Source organism: Echinops telfairi, unplaced genomic scaffold, assembly GCF_000313985.2.
Source record: "Echinops telfairi isolate 266 unplaced genomic scaffold, ASM31398v2 ScPeMD7_11;HRSCAF=52, whole genome shotgun sequence".
In the NCBI taxonomy this organism is placed as follows: domain Eukaryota; kingdom Metazoa; phylum Chordata; class Mammalia; order Afrosoricida; family Tenrecidae; genus Echinops; species Echinops telfairi.
This window is the reverse complement of record NW_022103908.1, coordinates 2,510,044-2,535,605: the sequence shown is the minus strand read 5'-3', so window position 1 is coordinate 2,535,605 and position 25,562 is coordinate 2,510,044. Positions and strand designations below refer to the sequence as shown.

General features: G+C 47.8%; 1 protein-coding gene across 1 annotated transcript; it reads right to left on the bottom strand.

The window, feature by feature from the left end:
* Positions 1 to 6: 6 nt before the first annotated feature.
* Positions 7 to 25,462, bottom strand: PROSER1 (proline and serine rich 1). Its single transcript, XM_004711231.2, has 13 exons — positions 25,055 to 25,462; positions 21,728 to 21,793; positions 18,793 to 18,861; positions 16,540 to 16,634; positions 15,583 to 15,676; positions 14,471 to 14,581; positions 12,838 to 12,921; positions 11,094 to 11,172; positions 10,234 to 10,329; positions 7,435 to 7,479; positions 2,225 to 3,887; positions 1,604 to 1,754; positions 7 to 590 (listed from the first exon to the last, which is right to left on the bottom strand). Exons 1-13 carry the CDS (start codon positions 25,097 to 25,099, stop codon positions 468 to 470), a joined length of 2,721 nt encoding a protein of 906 aa, XP_004711288.1. The 5' UTR covers positions 25,100 to 25,462; the 3' UTR covers positions 7 to 467.
* Between the last annotated feature and the right edge of the window lie 100 nt (positions 25,463 to 25,562).

The following is a 25,562-nucleotide window of genomic DNA, read 5'->3' as shown; positions in this document are numbered from 1 at the left end:
CTCGGACCCGGCCGAGGACTTATTCCCAGCGGACGCTAATAGGAACTGCTCGGCATGCCAAGGGGAGCAACACCCCAGTGCCACATGCGACCCACGAGTCGGAGGCACAACTATTCCTTCGGTCAGTGGAGGCTACGCAAGCAGATTTAAGGCTGTATTCGGCTAGAAAGAGTTCATTCTCTTCTTTAATATTTTCTACATAGCTTATGTAACACGAGGCAAAAATCTCATTGCACGGGAGAGGAAAGGTCTCCAAAGTGCTTTCTTAATACTATTCTTCATATAGCTTACTGTCAGTGTATATACACAGGGGTGTCTGTACTGAAAATTGCTAACCGTGATTCTCAACCTCTCATCACAATGATCCTTCCTCACTCTCTCTCCAACTCCGCACTTGTTGGGCTGTTCATGGTATTCCTCGGGGAATTCCGATGCCGCTCCACAGGAGACTCAAAAGGAAAACGCATTCACTGCCACCCACTTTGGGAGAGGCTTGGCTGCAGAGAAAACGGCGTTCCTGGAGCTGAAGGGTAGCTGGGAAACCCGTCGGGCGCAGCAGGGTAGCTGTCCAGGGCCGAGGCGGAGTGGACCTGACCCGGACAAGAGCAAGAAGGGCAGCAGGTTAGCAGGCGCTGGCGGCAGCAGGCCACTCTGGGCATGTCCTCCCCGCATGGCACAAGAGAGCAAAGCAACACCACTCTGGGGCAGGAGAAGGCCTGCTCGGCTTCTTGAAATTTTCAACAAGTGCTTGAATGTCTTCAAGGTGGCCTATGGACACACCACTCAAGTATCTAACAGTCTGCCAGGGAGCGGGAACCCTGACAGCAAATGTGCCCCAGGGGTCTGTTATTGTAGCATACATTGCCGAAGAGAAATCAAAATTTAAGGCACTTGGATAACGTTATCATTTTAGTAATTCTTTAAAATGAGCTTCAAACTCTACATAAGCAGAAACTAGCACTGTGCAGGCCTGATCTGACCCTACTGGCACATGGTCGATTTTGACAGTGACACCCCCACCCCGCATTCCGCTAGGCCGGGACAGAACTGCATTTTGGGCTTCGGGAACTGTGAATCTTGACCACCATAGGCAATTTCATCTTTCTCTGAGGAAGCATCTGGTGGGCGTTGAACTGCTGACCAATGCCACCGAGGTTCCTTGCTATGATGTGCACTTGCTTCCACAACAGCCTTCTGAGACCAATATCATTTGCAAATCTGGGAGGGCTAAGGGTCACCCTTCAGCCATTCCGGTGAGAGCCACTTTCCCAGTGTTGGTCTATCACAATGATTGTCACCGCTCCGCTGGGGCTGGCAGCCATGGAGTTGCCCCCAGCTCGTGACCATGCCACACACAAGATTGGACCACTGGGTTTTTACCGGCTGTTTTCCTAGTTTGCCAAGCCATTCTTCCGAAACCTGTCTTAACACCACGGCAGCGTGCACAAGCTGGGTGAGGGCAGGACTTGGGTATACTGGCTGGGCAGCAAAGCCAGCCCAGGTCCGCTAGCGGGTGAGTCCGCAGTGGAACGAGCCCTGCGGCTGCAGGCCGTCGGCAGGGCAGCTCACCACCCAGCCCACCCACCACTGGACTCCCGCTTACCTGCTGCAACAAGGCCGACTGGGCGGCTGCGTTATGCTGCAGTTCTTGCAAAGAGGGCTGTGAAGGATTCTGGGAAAACCCTGGGATACCCGGGAGCGACAGAAGGCCTGGAAAAACAGAGCTGCCCGCAGCTTGGATTCCGGATGAGAGTCTGTAACAGCAGACAGAAAAGCAGGTGAGACGGCAGGAAAGACGTCTTTAAGAGATACATTGCTCTGAGTAGCCAGATACCATCGTGAGGGGGTTAAAAAGACAAACCTGGAATTCGGTCGGCAGGAAACACAAAAGTGATCTATGCCAACTACTCATCCATGTACAACTTACTTTCCACGCGGAAAACAGCCCTTTCCGAAGCCAGCTAGTCTAGTCTTTTTTTTCTTCTTTTTTCCAGCTAGTCTAGTTTTAAGGTAAGTTGTTGAAACTTTGGAAATTAAGAGAACATGCACTTACTTTTACGTATTTACGGTCACGTAAGTTAGACCATAAAACATGTTGAGTAATGATGCTTCAGACAAGGAAAATATGTAATTCAGTAAATTATAACTAGCTTTTAATTTGAGTAATTAAAAAAGACCTTGAACTTCCAAGAAAAAAAAAAGCCCTTCCAAAGCAGCCACCTACCCGGCCTGCGCCACCAGGGCGGAGTTGAAGTTGGAACTGAAGGCCGACGCGAACCCGGGGAGGACGGGGGCAGGCGACGGGGCGGTGGCGGCGACGGGCAGCGGGGTGACCGCCGCCACCGTGGAGGGCGCCTGCAGCCCCGGGAAGGACGGGAGAGCGGGGGCGGCGCTGGGGGCACTGGCGGCAGAAAAGCCGGGGTAGGAAGGATTCGAGGAGGGCAGCGGCCCCTGGGCGACAGAGAAGAGGGAGGGGACGGCGGTGGACAGGTTGAGGGGGAAGGAGGCGGCCGAGGTGGGTGCCGAGGCCGAGAGCCCCGCAGCCGTGCAGCTGGGGTGGGGGCGGGACGGCGCCGTGGAGGTCACTGCCAGCGGGAAGCTGCTGGCGAGCGAAGTAAAGGGAGGCAGGGCGGTGAACACGGGCGCGATGGCGGCCGAGGAGCCGTGGGGCGGCAGGGCGATGGCGGAGAGCGGGTTGGCCCCGTTCAAGGGCGTGCTCAGACTCGACAGCCCAGACAGGGCGGGGTTAAGGCAAGTGGGCAGGCTGATGGGCGCCGACGTGGACGCGTACGTCCGGCCCAGGGAGCCGGGCAGGCCCAGCGCGCCATGCGACGGGTTAAGGGAGTGGGGCGGGCCCTTGAAGGCGGAGGGGGTGGGGCTGGTGGGCTCTGTTTTGATCAGGACGGAATGCGTGCTGGCAGCAGCAGAGGATGAGACGTGCAGGTCCGTGGGGCCGGGGTGGGGGCCGTGCAGAAGGGGCGTGGAGGAACCACAGCTGGCGGGCACGGGCGTGGAGGCGGCGGTGGCAGTCGCCAAGGAGGATGGGGAGGGCAGCGGGCAGGGGGTGGCCGTGGAGTTGGCGGCCGGTGAGGGTAGGCCTGGGAAGAGAGCCAGGCCAGGTGTGGTGGACCTCTGTGTCGAGGCTGCGGGGTAGCACTTGCCCGGAGCCGCGGGGGGTGCGTCTGGGGTCCGGTTGCTAAGAGATGGTAAGGCGGCCAGCCCGCTGGTGGCAGCAGGGGAGCTGAGACTGGTGTCAGTGGAGGTCAAGAAGCCTTTCAGAGCGGACAGGAGAGGGCTGTTGACAGCCAGGGGGCTGGCTGCGGACCTGCCCGCGATGACAGAAGGGGTGGGGTTGGCCACCCCTTGGGACGCTGGTGCCAAGGGCAGCCCTGCAAAGCCGGAGGACAGGGCAGCAGCAGAGGAGGTGGCAGCAAAGGGGTGGCTGGAGAAAGGCCCCGACGTAGAAGCAAACGTCTCACTGGTGGCTGGAGTGGCCCGAGGGGCAGATGCTGTCGGAGCGGCTGGGGTGGGGGTGGCTGAAGGGCCTGGCGGTGGGACCAGGCCAGGAAAAGCCGACGGGGCAGGGGTAGATGCTGTGCTGTGGATGGAGGTGGCAGGCATGGCGGGCAAGGATGGGGTTCGGATGACACTTGGATTGGGCGCCGATGGCTGAGAAGTATGAACAGCTGAGGAGACCTGCCCTGGGAACACGGGGAGGACAGTGTGGCCAGTGTTGGGCAGGCTCGTCCCAGGAGTGGTGGCGGTGGCTGATGCGGAAAGATGGCTGGCAGCCTTGACAGGGGAGGCAGTCGGCGCTGGAGTTGCAGCAGGTGTGGAAGGGTTAGACCCATGAGGAGAAAAGAGCTGACTGGCTGGCGTAGAAAACGCTGTGAGAAAAGAGACATGAAATGAATGCCATGCTGGAACGTCCAAGTTTTACCCAGAAACACACACACATTCGTCATGGTTAACAAACAGCAGAAGGAAATCACAGCTCTCACAAGGTACTGCAGTAAGTGCATCACTGCACGCCACTCCTAGAATCTTCAACACAGCACCCCAGCCCGCCGAGTCCCCACACGGGAAGTTCCCTGTGCTGCCGATACTTTCACGGAAGCACGTGGACTGCAAAGTTATAAAAACTTCTTCGCCATAGCCAAACACCTCGAAGGACTGAGTCACCTGGAGGGCCTGAGCAGTCCACAAAGACAGTGCTTTATATTCTATTGTGATGAGTTAGCAATTGGGGGTTTAAAAGCTTGTGACTGGCTGTCTAAGGTGCAATGATTGGTCTTTCCTCAAGAGCAAAGGGTGAAAAAAAAAATCAGACAATTGACCACACGAGTGTCAGTCAGTCTTGCGTCCCAGAGAACAGAAGTCCAGGGTACCTACGTATCATACCAACTGCTCTGAAAGAGATGGCATTAGAAGGCTCTGGACAGAGGGGAAGAAACTCAAGGTTCTCAAAGAGACCAGGTGGAACACCTGACTAGGGATAGTTCTTAGTCCTCCTTGAGGTATGGAACAGTTGAACAGTTGAACGATGCAGGAAGCACCAAGAGATGGAAAGAACAGTCACTGCTCTAGTCGACAGTCCACCATTTCAGGAGGCAGGTAGCATCTGAGCGAGAACCAATGGTGCCGAGGGAAGAAGTTCAATCTGCATTCAATGCATTACGCCCAAAACAAAGCTCCAGAAATTGACAGAATTCCCACTGAAATGTTTCAGAAAGCCAAGGAAGCACTGGAAGTACTCACTCGTCTATGCCAGGAAATCTGGAAGGCAGAACAGATCCGTATTTGTGCCCGCTCCAAAGGAAGGTGACCCAGCAGGATGCTCAGACTATAGAACGGTATCACTGATATCCCACACAAGTAAAACTGTGCTCAAGACCATTCAACAAGAATTGCAGCCGTACACTGACAAGGAGATCATTGCTGATGTTAGAGGGATTGTGGCTCCAAGCAGAGAATACCCAGAAAGACATTTACGTGTGTTTCATTGACTGTGGACCACAATAAACTGGATCACCTTGAGAAACATAGGAGTTCCAGAACACTTCTTTGTGCTCATGAAGAACGTGTATGTGCATCTAGAGGCAGATGTACAAACAGAACAAGGGAATAAGACATGGTTTAAAATTTAAAAAAAGGTGTATGTCAAGGCTGTATCCTGACTATACTTATTCAATCTTTATGTGAAGCAAATCACCAGAGAAGCTGGATTATGTGAAGAAGAGTGCGGCATCAGGATTGGAGGAAGGCTTATTAACAACCTGCGATGTGCAGACGACACAACCTTGCTTGCTGAAAGTGAGGAGGAATTGAAGCATTTGCTAATGAGTATAACTCATATGCATGTGAAAACTGGTCATAGAATAAGAACACGGAATAGATGCATTTGGATCATGGTGCTGGAGAAGAATATTAAAAGTACCATGGACTGTGAAAAGGACAAATCCATCTGTACTGGAAGGAGGCCAGCACGCTCCGTAGAAGCAAGGATGGCAAGACTTTGTCTTACATCCTTTGGGCATATCGTCATCTTGAGAGACCAGTCCTGGAGAAGGACATCATGTCTGGTAAAAGAGGAAAGGCCCCAATAAGGTGGCCTGACAGTGGCTGTCCAGTGTCCATGGGCTCAGGCACAGAGATGACTGAGGATGGCGCGGGGCAGTGCGGCGTTTCATTCAGTTGTGCATCGGGTCACTGTGGGTTGGAGCCGCCTCGATGGCACCTAACAAACCACACATGCAGGCCGGCGCGGAAGAACCGCCCATTTGAAATGAGAGAAAGCATCGTCCCAACGACCAAGTTCAGAAGGGTGGGCAGGAGTGGGGATGGAGAACACGGAAAGGGAAGGGCGGGCAGGAGTGGGGATGGAGAACACGGAAAGGGAAGGGCGAGCAGGAGTGGGGATGGAGAACACGGAAAGGGGCAGAGAAATGCCCCACACTGTGCAGTCTGCAGCCAATGACAGAAAGCAAAGTGTGTAGGAATCACTGAATGGAAATCTAATTTGCTCTGTAAAGGTTTACCAAATCCTCTTCTCACACACAAACATTTTATCTGTCAGACCCTGCGCTAAATGTTTTACATGTAGCCTTTCATTTTTCTCACAATGACACTTTGAGATAGTTACCTCCCATTTTAGAGATGGGCAATCTGAGGGTATAGGATCCCTGGGGACATACTGGTTTCATACTGGGCTGCTAACCTCAAGGTCAGTAGTTTGAGACCACTCACTGCTTCGTGCAGGTGAAAGACAAGGCTTTCTACTCTCATAAAGACTTAGTCTCAGAACCCCATTAGGTCACTGTGAGTTGGAATCAACTCCCTGGCAATGAGTTTGGTTTGGTTGTTCAATCTGCAGTGTGGAGTGGTAGAGAAACCTGCTATAGACAGTGCAGCCTTTAAACCAGGGGTCCTCAAACTTTTACAACAGGGGGTGAGTTCACTGTCCCTCAGACTGTTGGAGGGCTGGACTATAGTTTACAAAAAACTATGAACAAAACCCTATGCACACTGCACATATCTTATTTTGAAGTAAAAACCAAAATGAGGCAAAAACACCAGCGGGCCGGATAAATGTCCTCAGCGGGCCGCAGTTTGAGGACCCCTGCGGTTTAAACAAACATCAGCGGCAGAGTCAGGATGTGGCCCTCAGACACTGCTGCAACCACTAGGAAACCCCAGCAGCTACTAGCCCTGGCAGTGCCATGGGCACTTAAAGACACCTACCCTGACCACTGCCTTCAAGAACTGATGTATTCATGCTGCTGGACAAAACGGCAGGGGTTTCCAGATCACACAGTACTTTTAATCTCTTTTTGAAGCGTTGCACTACCCGCCCAAGGCTACAACTTACCTGCTGCAGAGCACGCTAAGGAAAGAAACAATGGTAGAGTACTGCTGCCACCTGGAGGCGTCGTGCGGACCACACACCACCCCAAGAGTCAATTCCATTTTCGGCTTAACCAAAACTCAAACTAAGCTCATGGCCACTGACCTGATGCTAATTACAGCGACCTATAGGTCAGGGTAGAACTGCTCATGTGTCTTTATTTACAACACTGTACTCTTTACACCCGTAGAAAGCCTCATCGTTCTCTGAGGAGTGGCTGGTGGCTTTGAGCTGCTGACCCTGCAATAAGTGGCTCAATGCGTGCGTAGCCCACTAGGGCTCCTCAGAATAAGCTGCAAGCAACATAAAAGAGGGCATAAAGTTGTACGCTCAATTAAATACAGCTAACGTGCACTTCATGCCATGCTAATAAAATGCATCACTCTCTAACTACTTTTAGCAGGTATTAATTGACTAGAGGTAGACTTTCCTACCAGGAATTTTTCTTAAAACACAAGAATTCAAATACACTCAGCTCCAAGTGAGGAAACCGTAACAGACAAGGTCTCTAGGCCACACTTAGTGCTTACCTTGATGCTGGGCAGCTTTTGACTGACTGGAAAGGTCTTCATTTTCTATATAAAAAGAAATAAAGGTTGATTTCAGTTTTAGTCAAATCATTAACTACCATATTAATCAGAGATGAGACAAAATGGAAAATCCAAGATATACATATGGACGGGACACTGCTTGAAAATCTTAAAAACACCTCAAACCAGTGAGGTTTGAAATAAGCACTGTTATCTTACGTGCAGAGACCTTTAAGAATACTTTCTGGACAGATGATGGTCTCAGCCCCAAGGCTAGCCTTTGGGGGAGCTACATGGGGCTGCTGCCTACTGACAAACCCACTACTGCCCGAGGGTGTCCAATGCAGTGACCACGGCAAATGGGAGAAACCTGCACTTGCCCCGTGGTCCGCAGCTGTGAAAAGGGTCCAGCGTTAGAGCTGACAAGAAAAGCAACCCTGTTTGAGACCCTCCCTGGCCCCGCCCCCTCCTGACACAGTCGGGGGAGAAGGGACCTGTCTAACCAGTCAGCAACTAATGACTGCCTATAAAGCTAACATGTGACAGACAGACCTCAGGGCAAAGATAAAGGAGTCATTGCAGGGCCGACCTGGCCTGGCTTGGCCAAGGACCAACAAGCACAAAACTCGAACAGATGGGGTCTGCCAATGGGGAGTCAATGCAAGAAAAAACAACTTAAACCTATAATGATGTACAAGCTACGGTGCTACCTCACATAACTGGGAGAGGAAATTCCATATGATTCAGCAATACTTCTGCTGGACATACATCCTAAAGAATTAGAGTCATAACACGAACAGACACATACACATCTTCATTCATTGCAGCACTGCTCACAATAATAGCAAGAAGCTGGAAACAGCCCAGATGCCCACTATAAGAATGGATAAAGAAATTTTGTTGTGTACACACACACACACACACACACACACACACACACAATCAGTCGAGAAGGTGATTAGATGTCAGGGCAGTTTTGAAATACGACAACCATGAATCTTCTTGGTAAGCATCCAGAAAGATACCACGTTTCTAATAAAGGGAAACGGCGTGGAATTTAGAAGCCAACCAACGAACTAAGGAAACAACACTTAAAAAACAATTTACAAATAAAAACTGAAAATAAAAATACTGGCCAAATACTTTCTGTGGGATGAAAACCAAAAGGAGTTAGGGATCAGGTGCATCAGAGGGCCTAAGAAAAAGGCAGTTGTACAGTCAGAGTCCAGGAGTCCTAGCGGGTAGGGTTGTGAGCTGGGCTGTTGACGACCAGGTCAGCAGTCTGAAACCACACTGCTCCTCGGGAGAGAGCGCTACCGTCTTGGAAGCTGATAGGCACAGTTGCACCTGCCCTATGGCATACCTGTGAGTCGACACTACCCCGATGGCAGTGAGGGTGGGTTTGTCTAGTAAGAGCTAAGTCAGAGAATGGTATTTGATTACCTCAACTTTCAAGGAAAATCAGCAGCACACACTAGAATAGGAATTTTGTCAATAGTTAAAAAAACCCACCCAAACCCCACTTTCCCCTACTTGAGTAAGAAACACCTACAAAGACAGTATTACAATTACACAGAGGGCCTTCTGAAACGCTTCACAGCAAGCACAGCATCTTGTGAAGAACAAGCCACGATCTCCTCAAGGCAGCACCTTGAGGGAGAAGCGAGGAGACTGGACACCAGCACCTGTCATGCAGGCCAAGACTCCGTGCACACAAAGGCCGGTTCTCTGGGACAATGACCTAACGAGCTGCACAGTCACCGTTTAATTACAGAAAAGGGTATTAAAGGCCAGGTGAAAGAAACCATTTCGAAAAGTTAGAAAAACCAGGGAGGGAAAGCGGGGGAGGACTTTGCTTATGAAGTACCGTGTCAGCTCACTGGCACCCATCGATGGGACTGGGCGCAGCTGCTCCTGTGGGTTTCCGGGAGCAAGCTTTATGGGCGTGGGAGTACCTTATCTTTACCCTTCCACCCGGCTCCTCCCATCTGCATTTGATCTACTTCTTATCCTTTCTTTTGAAGATCCGGGTTGCACTTCCACACTCCACTGTGCCCTCCGAGTCTTTACTGGAGAAGGATTCTATCTGTAGTGTATCTGGGGAGCCCCTCCTCTGGGATCCGTACTACTAGTCCACCATATCTGTCCTCCACCCCCCAACTGCTCAGTTAGACAGCAGCTGTGTTACTGAATTGATACACGTTAAGAGATTACATATACAGCTTGCCTGCATGGCCTACAGCACTGGAACAATGTCACAGCACTTACCATCCCAACCAGAAATTGGGCAACTTAAGAATCGCTGAAGCAGCATATACTGAAACTGCCTTTTCTCATGTACAGAAGACCTAACCTGGCAGTGCAGGTGAAGTGTTGGCATTAACCTCAAGGTGGATGGTTTAAACTTGCCAGCCGCTCCACTGAACAAATACGAGGCCCTGTGCTCCTGTAAAGATGGACAGCTTCCAAAACCCCGGCGTCACCGAATGGGAATTTGCTCCATGACAGAGGGCTCCATTTTCTCCCCCTTTCACGTCTACCTCTTGCTAGACTGTAGGTAGACTTTGTTCACCGCCACATCCAGAGGACGGGACATGGAAAGCAAACAGAGTTCAATGAAACCGTTACTGAACACTACTACTAGTGAATGTCTTCCCATGTGACAGGCAAACGTAAGTCCAACGAGATCCACACACTGAGGACTCCCACGCAGCGCCCCAAGCACTGCAGACCAGTCTTCTCCCCAAGCACACGTCTGCACAAGTGAGCTAACGACCCTCAGTACCTGCCGCCCTTTACCTGTTCCCACTGGATTCGGAGTGTACGGTGGTGGAGGAGGGACACCCGGAGCTATGACATTGGCTAACGGTACCAGGCCTGCATTGTTAAAAGCACCTAAAGTAAAAACAGACATAGAGTTAGTTTCATAGTTTTCCGCAGCCAGGCGTTCAAAGGGCAGGCAGTCTTGTAGCTACATATACTTTGCAGATTGTTTCATGACTGGTGATTTCACTTGGAGGTTTGGCCTTAAGGGCAGATCAGTCATATATAAAAACGACCCTTCAGAGTCTCCTTCTGGAAAATCCTGTGAAACTGAGGCCAAATGGGAGAACTGGATTCAGTCTGGATTCCACTCACTGCAGGTCTAAGCTCGCTAAATAAAATGCACAGTGGGTGGCCCCACCTTACTTTGCTGCCAAGCACGTTCACCTGGCTTTTCTAAGTTAAAGGGATTAATGATGCCTCTTATTGAATACCAACCATGCAAAATAGCAATTCAAGAGGATTTCTATCAATTCACCAGTGAAAACTGGCAGTAATTATTAAATAAATTCCTGTTGGCAAATGCTGTTACATATTTACCGCTTCAGTCTATGAGAAAATTCCTGGATGAAAGGTCTGCTGCATGGCTGTGAGCCGGACAAGTAACAGCGACTCTGGGCCCAAAGGAACCCACCTCCCCCTTCCCGAGGGCTCCCACGGCGCCCCAACACGGACTTCCAGTTTAATAAGGAGGGAAGAGGGGCAGGGGAAGGAAGAAAGGAAACTGACCCCAGTCCTTCCCGAGGGCTCCAATGGCGCCCCAACACGGACTTCCAGTTTAATGAGAGAAGAAGGAGAGAGAGACAGACAGACAGACACACACACACTCTCCTTACTTGGTGCAATGGTTGCATGTGGCCGGCATGGAGGTATTGGATAAGGAACGGGTTTGTGTGGATTATATGTTGAAGGTGGCTAGATGGAGAGGAAAGTATTTTCGTTAAAAAATCAATCAAGTTGTCTCCTGACAAAATGTGCCTTTCTAAATATCTTGTCTGGATTATTGTCCATTAATATGGACGGCAGAATTTGTCAAAACGGGCCCAGCACGTCAGATCCCACTGGATGGACACAGGACACAGATAAGAGGATGGTCTTTGCTGTAGCTCCCGTGACCCCGAGCAAGCTCCCATGGCTGATTTTAAACACCTGCGGAGGTGGCATCCCTGGTGAAGGGTCAGTCCTCAGCCCCGCAGTGATGACGTCCCCTCAGACCCAGCGCGGTTTCGGTATCTTGGCTGCTCCCACCAACCTCCCTGGCAACACCCTCTGCGACTCATTACTCATCCCTTTATCACTTCCTCTCTCCACCTTACGGCAAGAAAGGGCGGTGCTAGCTCAAGCATTTGGCATTCGGCAACTCTCCCAGACTACAGATTGGAACAGCACTGCTTTTAGTTGTCATCCAGACTCCCAGGATGCACAATATACAGGGTTTTTCTGGTGGATTTCCTAGTCTGTCTGAGTCCGGAAGCTCTACAGACAGCCTGTTCAGCACTCTGGTGACATGCAAGCTCCACTGACAGATGGCTGGGCCCCAGGGGTGCACTAACCAGGAATCCAACCATGGTCTCACATGTGGAAGATGGGAATTCCACTAACGGACTGCCAGCACCCCGACTAGAATAAGGAGCTCAATTATTATTTGAAATAGCCACAACCCCCAAATGTTGAGTAGTGAAGGGAACATACACAAACTGAAAGTCCTCACAGAAACGGTGTTTAGAGTCTGGTCTCGAACCTAAGCTGAATGCTGCCCATTCTAACTACTGAGAGGCAGAGCCCTATGCAGGGACTCAGAACTCAGATTTCTGCACCTCTCACACGCCAGCCCTGTCTGGGGCACTATCCTTGTGCCAGGAATACGGAGTCTGTCATGCGGATAGCTAAGGACTGACTTTGAGGTGGCTGTGTTGGCCTCTGGTATGCCCACACCCCTCAATCCAGATGGTTGTCCATTTCTATCCAGTTGCCATTCCAGCCAGGCATTATGGTCATGCCTGTGAAACGATACTCAACCACTGCCTCCACGAACAGGAAGACGATCAGAAAGCCCCCGGCAATCTCCCATTATCTGTTACTAGTATTAAAACTGGGCAGATGAGCATCTTAGTTAAGGAACCCTCCTGATGCAGTGAGCTTAGGGTTAGGCTGCAAACTGCAGGGGTGGTAGCTTACACCCACGTGGGAGAACAATGTCGGCTCTCATCAAGATCGGAATACTAAATAACCTCAGGATCAGCTCTGTGCTGTCCAACAAGGCTGTCATGAGCGGATCAACTCGGCGGCAGTGAGCGGCAGGATCCATCTACAAAGACACTTCCTCGTGCCTCATATTTAAATGTGGCAGGACAGGACTTCATATCGCTCTCACGCGAAAGTCAAATATTTAACCCCGAAGGGGTCCTTAACACTGCTGACCAAGCACTGTACCGACACCTCTCTGTCATGCTGACTCCTCTAGAGTTTTTGCAGGTTTGGAATTTCACAACACAAAAACGATACATGTTTTGCTTTGTGTAGTTAGAAAAACCTAAGCAGGAGTCAAGACTTGCCGAAGCATTTATTTTCTAAACATACCGGTTTGGATGGTCCCAGGATCCGGGCGGCTATTCCTTTGCCTTCGTTGGTACACTCATCTCCATCCTTTTTCAAAGGGGTTCCCTAGTGTGTGTGTTTTTAAAAGACGCACAAAAAGAGAAGGTAATTCAGCCCAAAACGAAACCCAGACCAATCACCACCACCAACACACCCATAATGCACTGAAATAAACGAAAACTTGGCAGAAGCGTAGGGTTTTGCGTTCTAGACACGATTCTACCCAGGCTAATAGCAGGGCTAACCGGGCCTTCACCACCTTTATACCCTACAGAACATTCCTAATAAGAGTTAGTCAGAAGTACACCAGCAATCCACAAAGGGGAGAGGTAAGGGGGGCATACAGTAGGCTCTCCCTTGGGGGACGGTGAGGAGGGGTCTGCTAAAAGTAGCAGCCACAAATAAGACTTTTGTTGGCACCGCACATGCCTAAATAATCAGCTGAAATATGAGGGCTCTCCTTAACCATGAAGTGTGACTGCTTATATCAGACAAGAGCACGAACTCATGCCAAGATGGCTGCAGTGAACAGTAAAGACATAAGTTTACTGCCATGTGTACTTAAAATGGCACACATTTGTAAGGAAGCCACCTTCCAAGATGGTACCAATGTTCCTTGCTTCCTGTGTCCCTAGGGCAGTCCCGTCCCACAGTGCCCAGGGCTGGCCTGTGTAACACACAGGCGAGTGAGGAAACGAGGATGGTGGACATGTGAGAGTGCAGCATAGTGGCAGTGCAGCTGCCATGTGCCCTCTCTTGGATCACTTGTCTGTGCAGGAGGCGGGCCCTCGAGCAAAGTGAGCGCCCGGGAAGCATCGCCCTGAACTCCGATCCAGCCCTCAGGCGACTGGAGTCGCAGGAGAGCCTAAGCCAGAACCATGGGGGGGAGTCAGCCCCAGGTTTCTGGCCCACACCAACTGTAAAAGCTAGTAAATGGGAATTTCTATCTACTAAATCCGGGGGTTATTTGTGACAATGGAAATAAACCAACTTTGTAAGAGGAGCTTTACAAAGGGGTTCGAGGAACACTAGGCAGGGGTTGCAGGAGCCAATCCTTTCCCTCACAACTTGAACAGTTACTCGAGAGCCATAAATACATTTTTACAAACAAGTGAAATCACCATTATCTGAATAATACCCCTTAACACTTTCAATTTGACTTCAGAGCCACAAGTATGCAGACCACAAGCTCGCACATGGCTTAACAGATGACACAAATGGGTAACATCAAAATGTCTCTTTGGAGCATGCACCTTTCCAGAGTCTCTATTAATATAGGCAACGTGATTCTCCAAGACTGGATTGTTACACGCAGTTTCCCAAACACACTTAGCAGTGAAACCAGCTACAGAACGCAAAACATTTGAGGAATGCTGCTTTACTAAATGTCAATCAGTGCTTCTAAAATGAATGCAAGATAAAACAAAATAAAACAGAAAGCATCCTCTCTTCTGTGTGGCTTCTTTTCAGATTTCACACAAACCCTTTAATGCAGCTTAAACTTGGCCTTTCCATTAGTGGTCGACCTATGAATTGAGTTACTGATGTGAGAAAAATCCTTTCCATGGTGAAATCTTTGCCATGAGAAATTTCCTAAGTCATAAAATATGCTTACAGGAAAAATTCCATTTATGCGGCTCGGCTTTCCTTTGGGATATGGATTTCCTGGAATTGTTCCACAAGAAGATATCATAGCATGAGGAGCCTTGCAACCTCCCTTGAAAGCCTGTAACATGACAAACAGGAGGGTGGTAAAAATCCAAGTCTCCCACCCCCACCAAACTCAGAATCAAGCATTGTGGGTATTGAGAAGGCTAGCTAAGAAACATGTGTGGACAAACAGTATCACATTCACTCTGTTCATAGGTGAACATGACCAAAATCATTAAGGCAAATCATTTTACTTCAAAGGCATTATTAAACCGGCCACACATAATACTGTTAATGTTGCCAGAACTGACTCCTACACAAGATTATCTTCACAATGGACTTTGTAGATTGTGTGCAGCGAAGTCCATGCATCCTTTCCACTTCCTAAAAGTAACACTGCTCACTTCTACCCACACCACGCCCATGCTGCAGACAAGCAGAGAGGGCCGATTAGAAGAAACAGGTCGCCTCCCTGACCTGAAGAGCTCACAGCTCAGTGGAGAAAATACAAAGCAAAGTGGATGATCAAGTGTCCACAGGCGTGCTACTGAAAAAGCAAGAGCTATTTGCAGAACATAGTGCTACACACAATGTAATATACGTAACAAGGTGCACCAAGGGAAGGGGTTTAGTCTATCCTGCTTAAGTTGTAACATCTCGACTTCCAAGACACGTGGACACATCTCCAGTCATGCTCAATATTAATTAACTGATCCAAACACACTCTATTATAGAGCATGTATTCTGAATCCATACAGGAAAATTACAGTATATACAGTTATGCTAATTTTTATATAGTTTGCTACAGAGTCATATTAATGATAGGGTAAAGGAGGACTTGTTAGCAGCCCCATGCGTAGTAGCACACTACACTGTTAGCTAAACTACAGCTGAAAAAGAACCTTACCTATTTGTTCTGACTGAAAAATTCTTAAATATCCGAACAGTTCTTGTTCATAGCCAGGTGATGCCTGCCTGTGTAGCTAGCTAAAAGTTTATGTACAATGACACCCCTCTCCTGTGAATTTCATCAACACAAGTACATGGCAGAGCAAAATTTCAACGTCTAAAATTTACCTGTTCAAGAACTCTCTTACAGCGTTTCTTCTCTGACATACTTATCCGGAATAAATCTTCAATGGGCCGAGAATTCTGTGCATCCACAATGTTTCTACCAAGGAAACACAAATTAAATTAGCATTTAAAAATCTGGATAATATGCAGGAGAGCAACTTTTGTTTACACACAAAGGTATCTGAACGAGTGCTTCTCTATTACACTGGAAGAAATAGTTAATATTTATTTTCCCCCTATCACAGGAAACATAAATGTCCTCTTTATCAACAGCTATAAAAAATATGTAACTCAAGCTATATAGTATAAATAAAAACCACTACTTGAATAGATACCCTACCTCTCCACAGGAGTGCTGAGAGAAAGGAGGAGGTAGAATGAAACCCTGTATCAAAAACCTAACAGTCATGGTTGATATAAAATTGAAGTTCCATCTTATTCTTTAGTTTACTGTTGCCCCTTTGTGGACATCTATCTGTACTTGAGGGATTTGAAAATGTGCCTTTTTCTTTTCTTTGCATTTATATTCATTGATCTTTGATCAGACGCTTGCTAGCTAGTTTCACACACCTCACAGGATTTAAAATTCACACACATCAGACCAAGTAGGTGAGAGTCTAACTTCTGCATGTGAGGAACATAAGACCCATAGAGTACGTGTCTTGCCACAAAAATTTTGTCTCTAAGTCCCACGTCTTTGACAGAGCGGCTTTCCTGTGACTCAGAATAGACAGAGCAGCAAGTTACTGAAATGCACGCAAACTCCTGATTGTGAAAAGCACCCTATTTTCTAAATTATAACCGTGTCTCAGAAGTCCTCTCTTAATTCACCTGCTTTCATAAAGCAGACGACCGTTCACTGCTGAAGTCTAACCGGTGAACACGCACCGATGAGTTAACAGACAGTTCACGTCTTCAAATCTTTTCTCCAATGGAGACCAAAGGCAACGAAATACTTACGAAGCCAACAGTTCCAGAGCAACGAGTTTGTCTTTACTGAAGGTGAAGCAGTTGAGTATATTGACCACTTCTGCTGGATGAACAGCCACCATTTTCTAAAAACAATAAAATGACTTGGAGCATGAGACAGTTCATGTCAAAGACCTAATTTAGGGAAAGTACAGTTAAGGTTAACACTCACATTTTAGGTGAAAACGACTTAGTCAAAAGCAAGTGCTAAAAGTGCATGTTTTGGGCTCAAGCACTGTCAATGTACGTGTAAGATCTTAATTCTACGAACTCTCTTTTTACCCAGTTTTCAATGTGTTCACGTACAGAGCAACCAAGAAACCCTTGGACGAGGCTAAGTCAAAAGGTGATGTTTGCGCACTTGGAGGACTATCCTACTCAAGGAGTTGGGGGAAAACGAACACTCCTCTATCCGGAGACTCAGCACACAATAGAGACCAGCATCTCCCAAAGTGGGACCCACATAGCATTACACACACACAAAGGAACAGTCACGGGAGTCAGGGGAGGGCTGGGCTGGGCTGAACGGTTCCCGAGGCACAAAACTTTCTTTGAGTTGTATGTTAATGTGCACTGCGACTCGAGACTGTGGAATGCCAGATTTGAAGGCATTTTATTTTGAAAAACACCTTGAGAATCTGGCCAACTTATAGATTTACGTTAACAGTAAAGACAACTCCAATGCAAAGTAACTACAAGCCAGATGGATCAGTATCAATACCTCAACATTCCTAAAACCTCAAGCAGTGTTTCCCCCCAATACTTTATTCTGGTACAAACAAAAGCACTGATAAAAAATGTTCAACTTTGCATCTAAACATTTTATAGATATTAAGATGTTCTCAAAAGATCCATTTCTTAGTAGGCCCACTCCACACTCGCCCCACCCACCATGTGGTAGCTTCCAAAGACCAGGAGGTGATGTGAACATAGATGATCTCCACAGACCACACTGGAGAATGCCATCGGCACACAGCTGCCAAGCCAGGGAAAACCAAGGCCCTGTCCAGCTGAGACATAACTCCAACCACACAGCCGCCATTCCTCTCGACCTCACTCTCGACTTCAGTCACTGCCAGATGTATGCTGCTAATGTGCAAGTAAAATACTTGGGACACTGGACCTTTACTACTGTTGTAAATGAAAAGTTCTAGCCCACGAGGCAGTCGCTGAGTGTTGGTATATGCGTTCCTCCATCTGCATAGTGAGCTGGCCACTGCCACGAGTCAGCTCCATTCACGGAGCCTTTACGGAGCTTCCTGCGGTTGCTGAGGTCTTCACTGCAGCAGGCAGCCTCAGCGGTCGTCCATGGAGGAGCTGGTGGGTCTGAACTGACATCGCTTTGGCTAGCAACCCAGTGAGCCACAAATGTTGCGACTAGCTACCATACTGGACATTCAGAAATAATACATTCCCATCATTTAAAAAGTCCATCTGAGGAGTGCATATCTAGGGAATTTATGTATGAATCCATCTCACATTTCTAAAAAAGTATTCAAAAACAGAAGGAAGTACCTAAGAACTCTTAAAATTTAAAAATGTTTAGGTTTAAAAATGTTAGGTTGTCAAGGACTTCAATTTACTTAAACTTTCAATTAATGTTTCTAGAAGCTGAGGTCAGGAAATAATCGGGCAATGCTGCTGCACAAGACCTCTTTGAAGTGTTAAAGAACAAAGAGGCAACTTTGAGGACTCGTCAGTCACTACATCTACATGGGAAAGCCAGACGATAAATAGGGAAGACCAGAGAACGGATGCATCTGAATTAGGATCCTGGCGAGCCAACTGGAAGCACCACTGGCTGGCAGAAGAACAAACAAATTTGTCTTGGATGAAGTTCAACTGGAATGTTCTTGGAAGTGAGTATGACAGACTGCAGCTCGTACACTGCACAGGCTGTCAGCAGAGTCCAGCCCTGGGAAGGGCGGCATCCTTGGTCAACAGGAAGGGCAGTGGAGAAAAGGGAAGACCCGCAGGGAGCTGAACTGCCCTTGGCTGAATCCATGGGCTCAAATAGCGCAGTGCCTGTGAGGAGGGGCAGGAACCGCTCAGCAGTGGCTGGTCCACTGCATCCAAGGTCCCTGAGAGCTGAAGCCAACTCAATGGCATCTAGCGACCACATATTTTGAATAATCAGCAACAATAACATTTCGGGTCAACTTTTCTAATACAAGTGCGTTATGGGAAGCTGGGAGAATTCAAAACACTTAAATTCTACATTCTGAAGAAAAAGAAACTACTTACATGCTGTAATGCTTTCATTGCCTTTAATTGAGGCTCCGCCCAGGAAAAGTATCTCAGCAAATCAACCACCTGAAAGCACAGAACTCATTTAGCTCCACTGACAGCAGTTTGGCAAACATAACCAAGGCCTTCTTCCAGGACTTGGAATGACTCTTAGGCGTGTGCAATGGGGCCCAGGTTGAGGGGCAGTGGGCATCAGATAGCCCACACTACAGCACCAACAGAGGAGCAAGGTGTGGCTATTTAACTTTACATCAACCACAACCACAGAAGAGAAGTTCAGTTCAAGCGCTCAACTGCATGAAGGGGCAGAGAGAACATGCCCATCACTGCAGGAAGTTCAGTAGGTCAGCCAGCACTGGTTTGGAAAGAAACACAAGCATACGATAGAGGAAAAATAAAGTGCCGTATATACTCGAGTATAAGCCAGCCCAAATATCAGCTGAGGCACCTAATTTTACCACAAAAACGGCATTAGAAATATGCCAAAAACTCGACTTATACACAAGTATATACAGTATATTCTCATAAGAAAAAAAGTTAGAAAAGTAGGGTATAGAGATAAGAAGTCAGCTCAGGAACAAACTAAATTTTCCACGAACTATCTGAAGTCCCCATGTATATGTATGCCCTTTATGGGAAGGAGGGTTTTGCCATCTGATGAATGCTGCCAACTGTAAAACTTGACCAACTATGCTGTCCTGCACAGGAAGGGAGTCTTCAGAACAGCAAGGGGCTTAGAATGTCACACTAAGAAAGTGGCTTAATACAGTTTTGAAAGACTTTAGCAAAGTAGAGTAACCACTGAGGACAGTTTTTAACAAATTAGATAAACATTTAAATCTTAAAAACAGCATGAGATGATTTTGAAAAGCAATGGAACAGTTAAAAAACACTAAGTAGGAAGCAACAAGTTAGATAATAAATCAACTTCTAAGAATTGCACATCTCCAACTACAAAGGCTTAAAGTTATTCGAGCCTTCACTCAAGCTCTTGAGAAACGGAGAACTCGGTGCATTTAGTAACTAAATCTACAGATTTACTGCCTACCTTTCCCCAAAACTTCTCTCCAGATTCACACTGCTCCCTGATTGATTTTCCACTGACACTCTGAAACCCCTCTCCTCCCCTTTCAAGCCTGCATGTGCACACACAGGTTGTATTTTGTTTTAGTAGCAAACTTACTCTCATGAAGTTCACACACAGTGAAACGACAGGGCAGAGTAGCATCCCCTCCCTCTAGCATTTCTGAGGCTACACTCTTCATGGACCAGACTACTTTCTCCCTCAGAGGGGAGGGTGCATTCACACTGCTCATCTCCAACACACCACCAACCTCCCTGCCATCCAGCCAACTGCAACTCGGCGACCCTTTAGGACAGCGTGGAACTGTCTCCCCAAGGGATTCTAAGACTGTAACTCTTGATAAGTGTAGAAAACCTTCTTTCTCCCACAGAGTGGCTGGTGGTTTCCAATTGTGGACCCTGTGGTTTGCAGGCCAGTGTGAAATCACAACCACTATGCCAACAAGGCTTTTCGATTAGCAAACACTTCAAGGTTTAACTACCAGGCTGAAACCACTAGACTTCTGGCGGTTAGAGAAACGATTTACCAGACATTGTCTTTTTTTTCCTGGCTGATGAAAGCTTTATTTAGTGGCTTCATATGAAACCATTTATTCAAGGCTACTTCTTTTTTTTTAAATCATTTTATTGGGGGCTCATATAAATCTTATCACAATCCATCCACCCATCTATTGTGTCAAGCACATTTGTAGATCTGTTGCCATCATCATTCTCAAAACATTTGCTTTCTACTTGAGCCCTTGATATCAGCTCATTTCCCCCTCCCTCCCCCCTCATGGATCCTTGATAATTTACAAATTATTATTATTTTGTCATATCTTAACACTGTCCAATGTCCCCCTTCACCCACTTTTCTGTTGCCCACCCCCCAGGGAGGAAGTTATATGTAGATCCTTGTAATTGGTTCCCCCTTTCTACCCCACGTTCCCTCCACCCTCCCGGTATTGCCACTCTCACTACTGGTCCTGAAGGGATCATCTGACCTGGATTCCCTGCGTTTCCAGTTCCTCTCTGTACCAATATGCATCCTCTGGTCTGGCCAGATTTGTAAGGTAGAATTGGGATCATGATAATGGGGGGAGGAAGCATTTAAGAACTAGAGGAAAGTTTTATGTTTCATCGCTGTTACCCTGCACCCTGACTGGCTCGTCTCCTCTCCATGACCCTTCTGTAAGGGTCCAATTGCCTACAGAGGGCTTTGGGTCTCCACTCTGCACTTATCCTCATTTACAATGATATGATTTTTTGTTCTTTGATGCCTGATATCTGATCCCCCTTCGACAACTTGTGGTCACACAGGCTGGTGTGCTTCTTCTATGTGGGTTTTGCTGCTTCTGAGCTAGATGGCCGCTTGTTTATCTTCAAGCCTTTAAGACCCTGGATCTTTTGAGAGCCAGGCACCATCAGCTTTCTTCACGTTTGCTTATGCACACATTTGTCTTCAGCAATCATGTTGGAAAATGTGCATCATGGAATGCCAATTTGATACAACAAAGAGTTCTTGCATTGAATAAGTACTTGAGTGGAGGTCCAATGTCCATCTGCTGCAAGGCTACTTTCATATTAAGTAGTAAATCCTGTTATTGCTGACTCGGGGGTAAGTTTACCTACAATGAGATACCGTGACCTCCTTTCTTAAGAAAAACTCAATCTAAAAACCATGTGAGAATGTCAGTGTGGTCAAAGCGGGTTGAATCGGAACTGTCAAGTTTTCTGCTAAAAAGGAAAGCTTTTACAGTTCCTGATTAACATGCCAACACAATGAGAAGTCTCACCAGCAGGCAAACAGACACGAAGCAGGACATTGGCGTGAGAAGGTTTGTGTGTAAACAAATAGAGGGATACCTACCTGTTCACTAGAGAAGTATCCGTGCACGTATTCGATTGCCTTTAGTTTGTACTCTGTCAGAACAGCCTAGAAATCATAGAAAACGGTATTAATACATGAAAGCAGCACAGTAATACAGATACCTACACTGCTGAATCACAACAGGAAAAATGACTGTGCCCCCTACCCGCCCCCAAGCCCCAGGGCTTCCCTACTCACTCCTTACAAAGGAACAAACCTGCAATGAGAATAATGCTAAAGGTAAGGTTCTGTTAAATATCACAATTCTATAAATGTGATGAAAGGATTTCAGAACATCACAAGCCCAACTAATTTGTGACTTTTAATGTTAACAGACAATGCTCATTCATCAGACAATTACTTCTTGAGCACTTATTACGTGCTAAGGGTAGTAGCCAAGCGCTGGGCTGCTTAAAATGTAGATGTGGCCATCTATTTCCATAAAGATACAGCCCCCTCCCCTACCAATTCAGACCCATAGCTTGATTTTCTGCAAGTAGGAATTGACTCGATGGCATTGGGTTCTAGAGGCTGCTCTCAAAAATCCCAGAGATGAGACAACCCCTGGGCCCTGAACTCAATCCTTGTATCTGTCCCTAGCTGGGCAGCTTGGCCTTTCAAACACCATGGAAACTTTCTCATCCGTCACCCATCTCAAGAGTTACCGCTGAGTTGGGAAACACTCAACATCCGAACCGACACGTAATAGGTGTTCGGTAGATGCTGCCTCCTCTTCACAGGAAACCAATCAGAAGCTGGGGGAGCAGTTGGCAGCTCTGACACAGCACTGTGTAGGGCAGCGGTAGTGAACATCTGGCCCAAGGGCAGAATCAAATCCAACCAGACTCACTGCCATGGAGTCCGTTCTGACTGGGGCAGAACTGCCTGTTTCCAAGACTCTTTATGGGAGTAGAAAGCCTGATCTTTCTCCTGTGGAGCGGCTGGTGGTTTTCAACGGCTCACCTGGTGGGGTTAAACAGCCCAATTCGTAACTACTATGCCAACGGGGCTGCTAGCAGTTAAAATCACCTGGCTCACCAAGGAGAGGCAGTTCCAGCCATCCCACTAGGGGTGGGTTAGTTAAATGTTCCACTGGTATGGCCCAGGAACCATGCTGTAAATACCTGGAAATGGCCTTAACAGCAAAAGCCCCCTGCCCTGCTCGAGCTGCCTGAGATCAGGTAAGCAAGGTGTGTGCTGTGCAGAGCAGCACCATCAAAACCTGGTGAACCACCAAGAGCAACCCGAACACAGAGCCGATTTGGACTCCTTTAACCCTGTCAAACTACTACTAATAATTAAAAAAAAACAATACACCCCCCCCCACCCCGCCACAAATCCTCTTGCTCACTATGAAGTCATTATAGCATTATTTGTGCTTTCCACCCAGGTAGTCTTGCTAGAAGTTATGAGAGAAACACCTAGGAGGCTTAGTCAGTCGTTGAACAGGGAAAACAAATGATTGTGGGGAGTTTGATCATACTGGACACCCAGCTGAGTGCTGATTTCTGGGCCAAGCCCCGGATCATGGTGACCTCCGCTATGTCCCATCACTGGCGCTGAGAGGACATGCTGTACAAACAAGGCTAGGGGCAAGACTGCTTGGGGGGTAGGGGGGCTATGTATGCAGCAGGGGCCAGGCTTAGCCTCTGTGAAATAAAGCCAGTCATACTTGCCTCACGGATCTGGAGAATCAAATCAAAGGGTGACTGAGAAAGTAGTGAAGCGCTCAATCGGTACTAGTGGCCCTTGAAGTTAGCAGCCCAGCACGTAACCCACTACACCCATCAGGACCTAATACCTCCTTTTAGCAGAGAAAAATATAACATGGTTTTCACTTCTCTCCCCTCTCCCACTTCCCATTTTCGTTTCCCAGTCTCTTCTTACTGGCCTTTGTTTTCCACCTGCCAGTGAGGCTGAGGACTAACCCAGCATCACCCCTCCACCTTGGGTGATGCTCGGGCAGAGACAGTAACTGGCTTAAAGTGAAAACTTACAAAATATAAGCGAACTTCTTTCAAACATTAGCAATATTTACACACGCTTACACTTTTATTAGGAGAAAGGGGCAATGCTGATGTATCTAATCATCTGGCAGAGAGTACAGGGAGCGTTTTGCAGAACGGAATGAAGTTGCCATCTCTTGTCAAGATCAACTGGATTTCTGGGAAGTTTATCCCCCTTATTGGTACTTATAAAGGTGGCACTGACACCATACTTCCAAGGAAGAAATTAAGTAAACAGACTTGCCTTCCAAAAGCAGAAATCTACCAATCTACCTGACCACACATTTTGCCATAACAGTGTTAAAAAAATAATTTTGAACAGTGTGGCAAATTTACATATACAGCTAGAAACCAGGCTTTTTAGTGCCTATCTAAATTCAACAAATCGGTGGGTTTGCAAAAGCAGAAATTCTCAACAGAGAATGTTCAATACATCAGCACTGCAAGCTTAATGTAACAGGCAAATTTGGGCTAATTTTTAGATATGAAGGATGAAAAAAGAAAATCTGATTACGAAAGAAAAGCTTTATAAACAGTGAAGAAACTCGATGAGTTCAGACAATTTAAATCGACTAGAGTAAGTAGCAGAGGCATGGTAATTTATTCCCCGTACCTCTAGGATTTAAAGATATGTAAATACAGAATGGCTGGGAGGCCTAACTAAAGCACCTTTCCTTAAAAAACAAAGGTACAGTTCTAAGTCCTTTCAGCTTTAAATGGAAGTTTTTACACCTAAGAAGACAATCCTTGTCGTCATCCCCATCTCCCCAAATCTTAAAATTAGCAAGAGAATGGAAGTTGAGTGGTTCCTCCAACCTGTGACACTCCAAACTCCACTTCTCTAGAGGGCACTAATTCCGGTCCAGCCAAGGTAGCAATACTATTTTGTTATTAACACGCAGATTCCAATACCTATGCCATAATCACAGGTACCGTTAAAAGAAATCCGGATCTCCAGTGTTCACTCACTTGGGCTAGGAATGAAAAGACCCGGAAACTAAATTCCACGGTATTCATTCACTCACCGACGACAGCACTATTTGCAAAGCTGGCTTTAGAGCCACCCGCGTCTGACTCCGGGTTCCAGCTCACAGCGACCCCCGCCTTCGTTTCTGACCAGAATCCCCACGATGCCGCACGTATTGTCCAGACGTAGGAAGCGTTATTTCACCATGCTATTTGCAACGTGAAGTGCAACGTCAGCAACGTGTCTAAACCCCAAACCTTGCCAATTCTAGGGCTCACTTTATGCAACGCAAAGAGAACAAAAAAGTACAATGGCTAACTCTCGAAGGTAATGCAAGGGATCAAGGGCGCTTACCTTTCTTATTTCATCCAGCACCGTTTCAAAGGACTTTTTGTCCATCTTGAGGCGTTTTTACAACAGCTACACTTTCGAGGACAAAACGTTCATGCCCCGTGGATGGTAAAAATGTTTGCAGTTAATGAGTCGACGGGTTTCCAGAGGCAGAAAGGGCAGTTAGAGGCAGGAGCACTGCAAAAATGGCCAAAGACGAAGACTTGGGAAAAGTTTTTAATGGAACAAAAAGCAGTCGCGTCGGGGCGTCAGCGGTGCCCAGCTTCTGCGCCCAAAGCTGCGGGGCAGCTGGGGGACCGGCCGGGTCCACCTGGCGGCGCGGATCAGCCTGGGGCTCTGGTCCGGGAGGCGGGGGCCGACGCGTCGCCGGGAAGGTCGCGGAGCCTCTGCACCCGGCGTGGCCGCGCCGGAAGGAAAGAGCTGGCGGCCTGGCGGCCCACCCCTGCGCCTGGGCCGCGTCCTCAGCGCCGCGAGCCCGGACTCATGGCCCGGCAGCGCTCAGCCCCAGCCG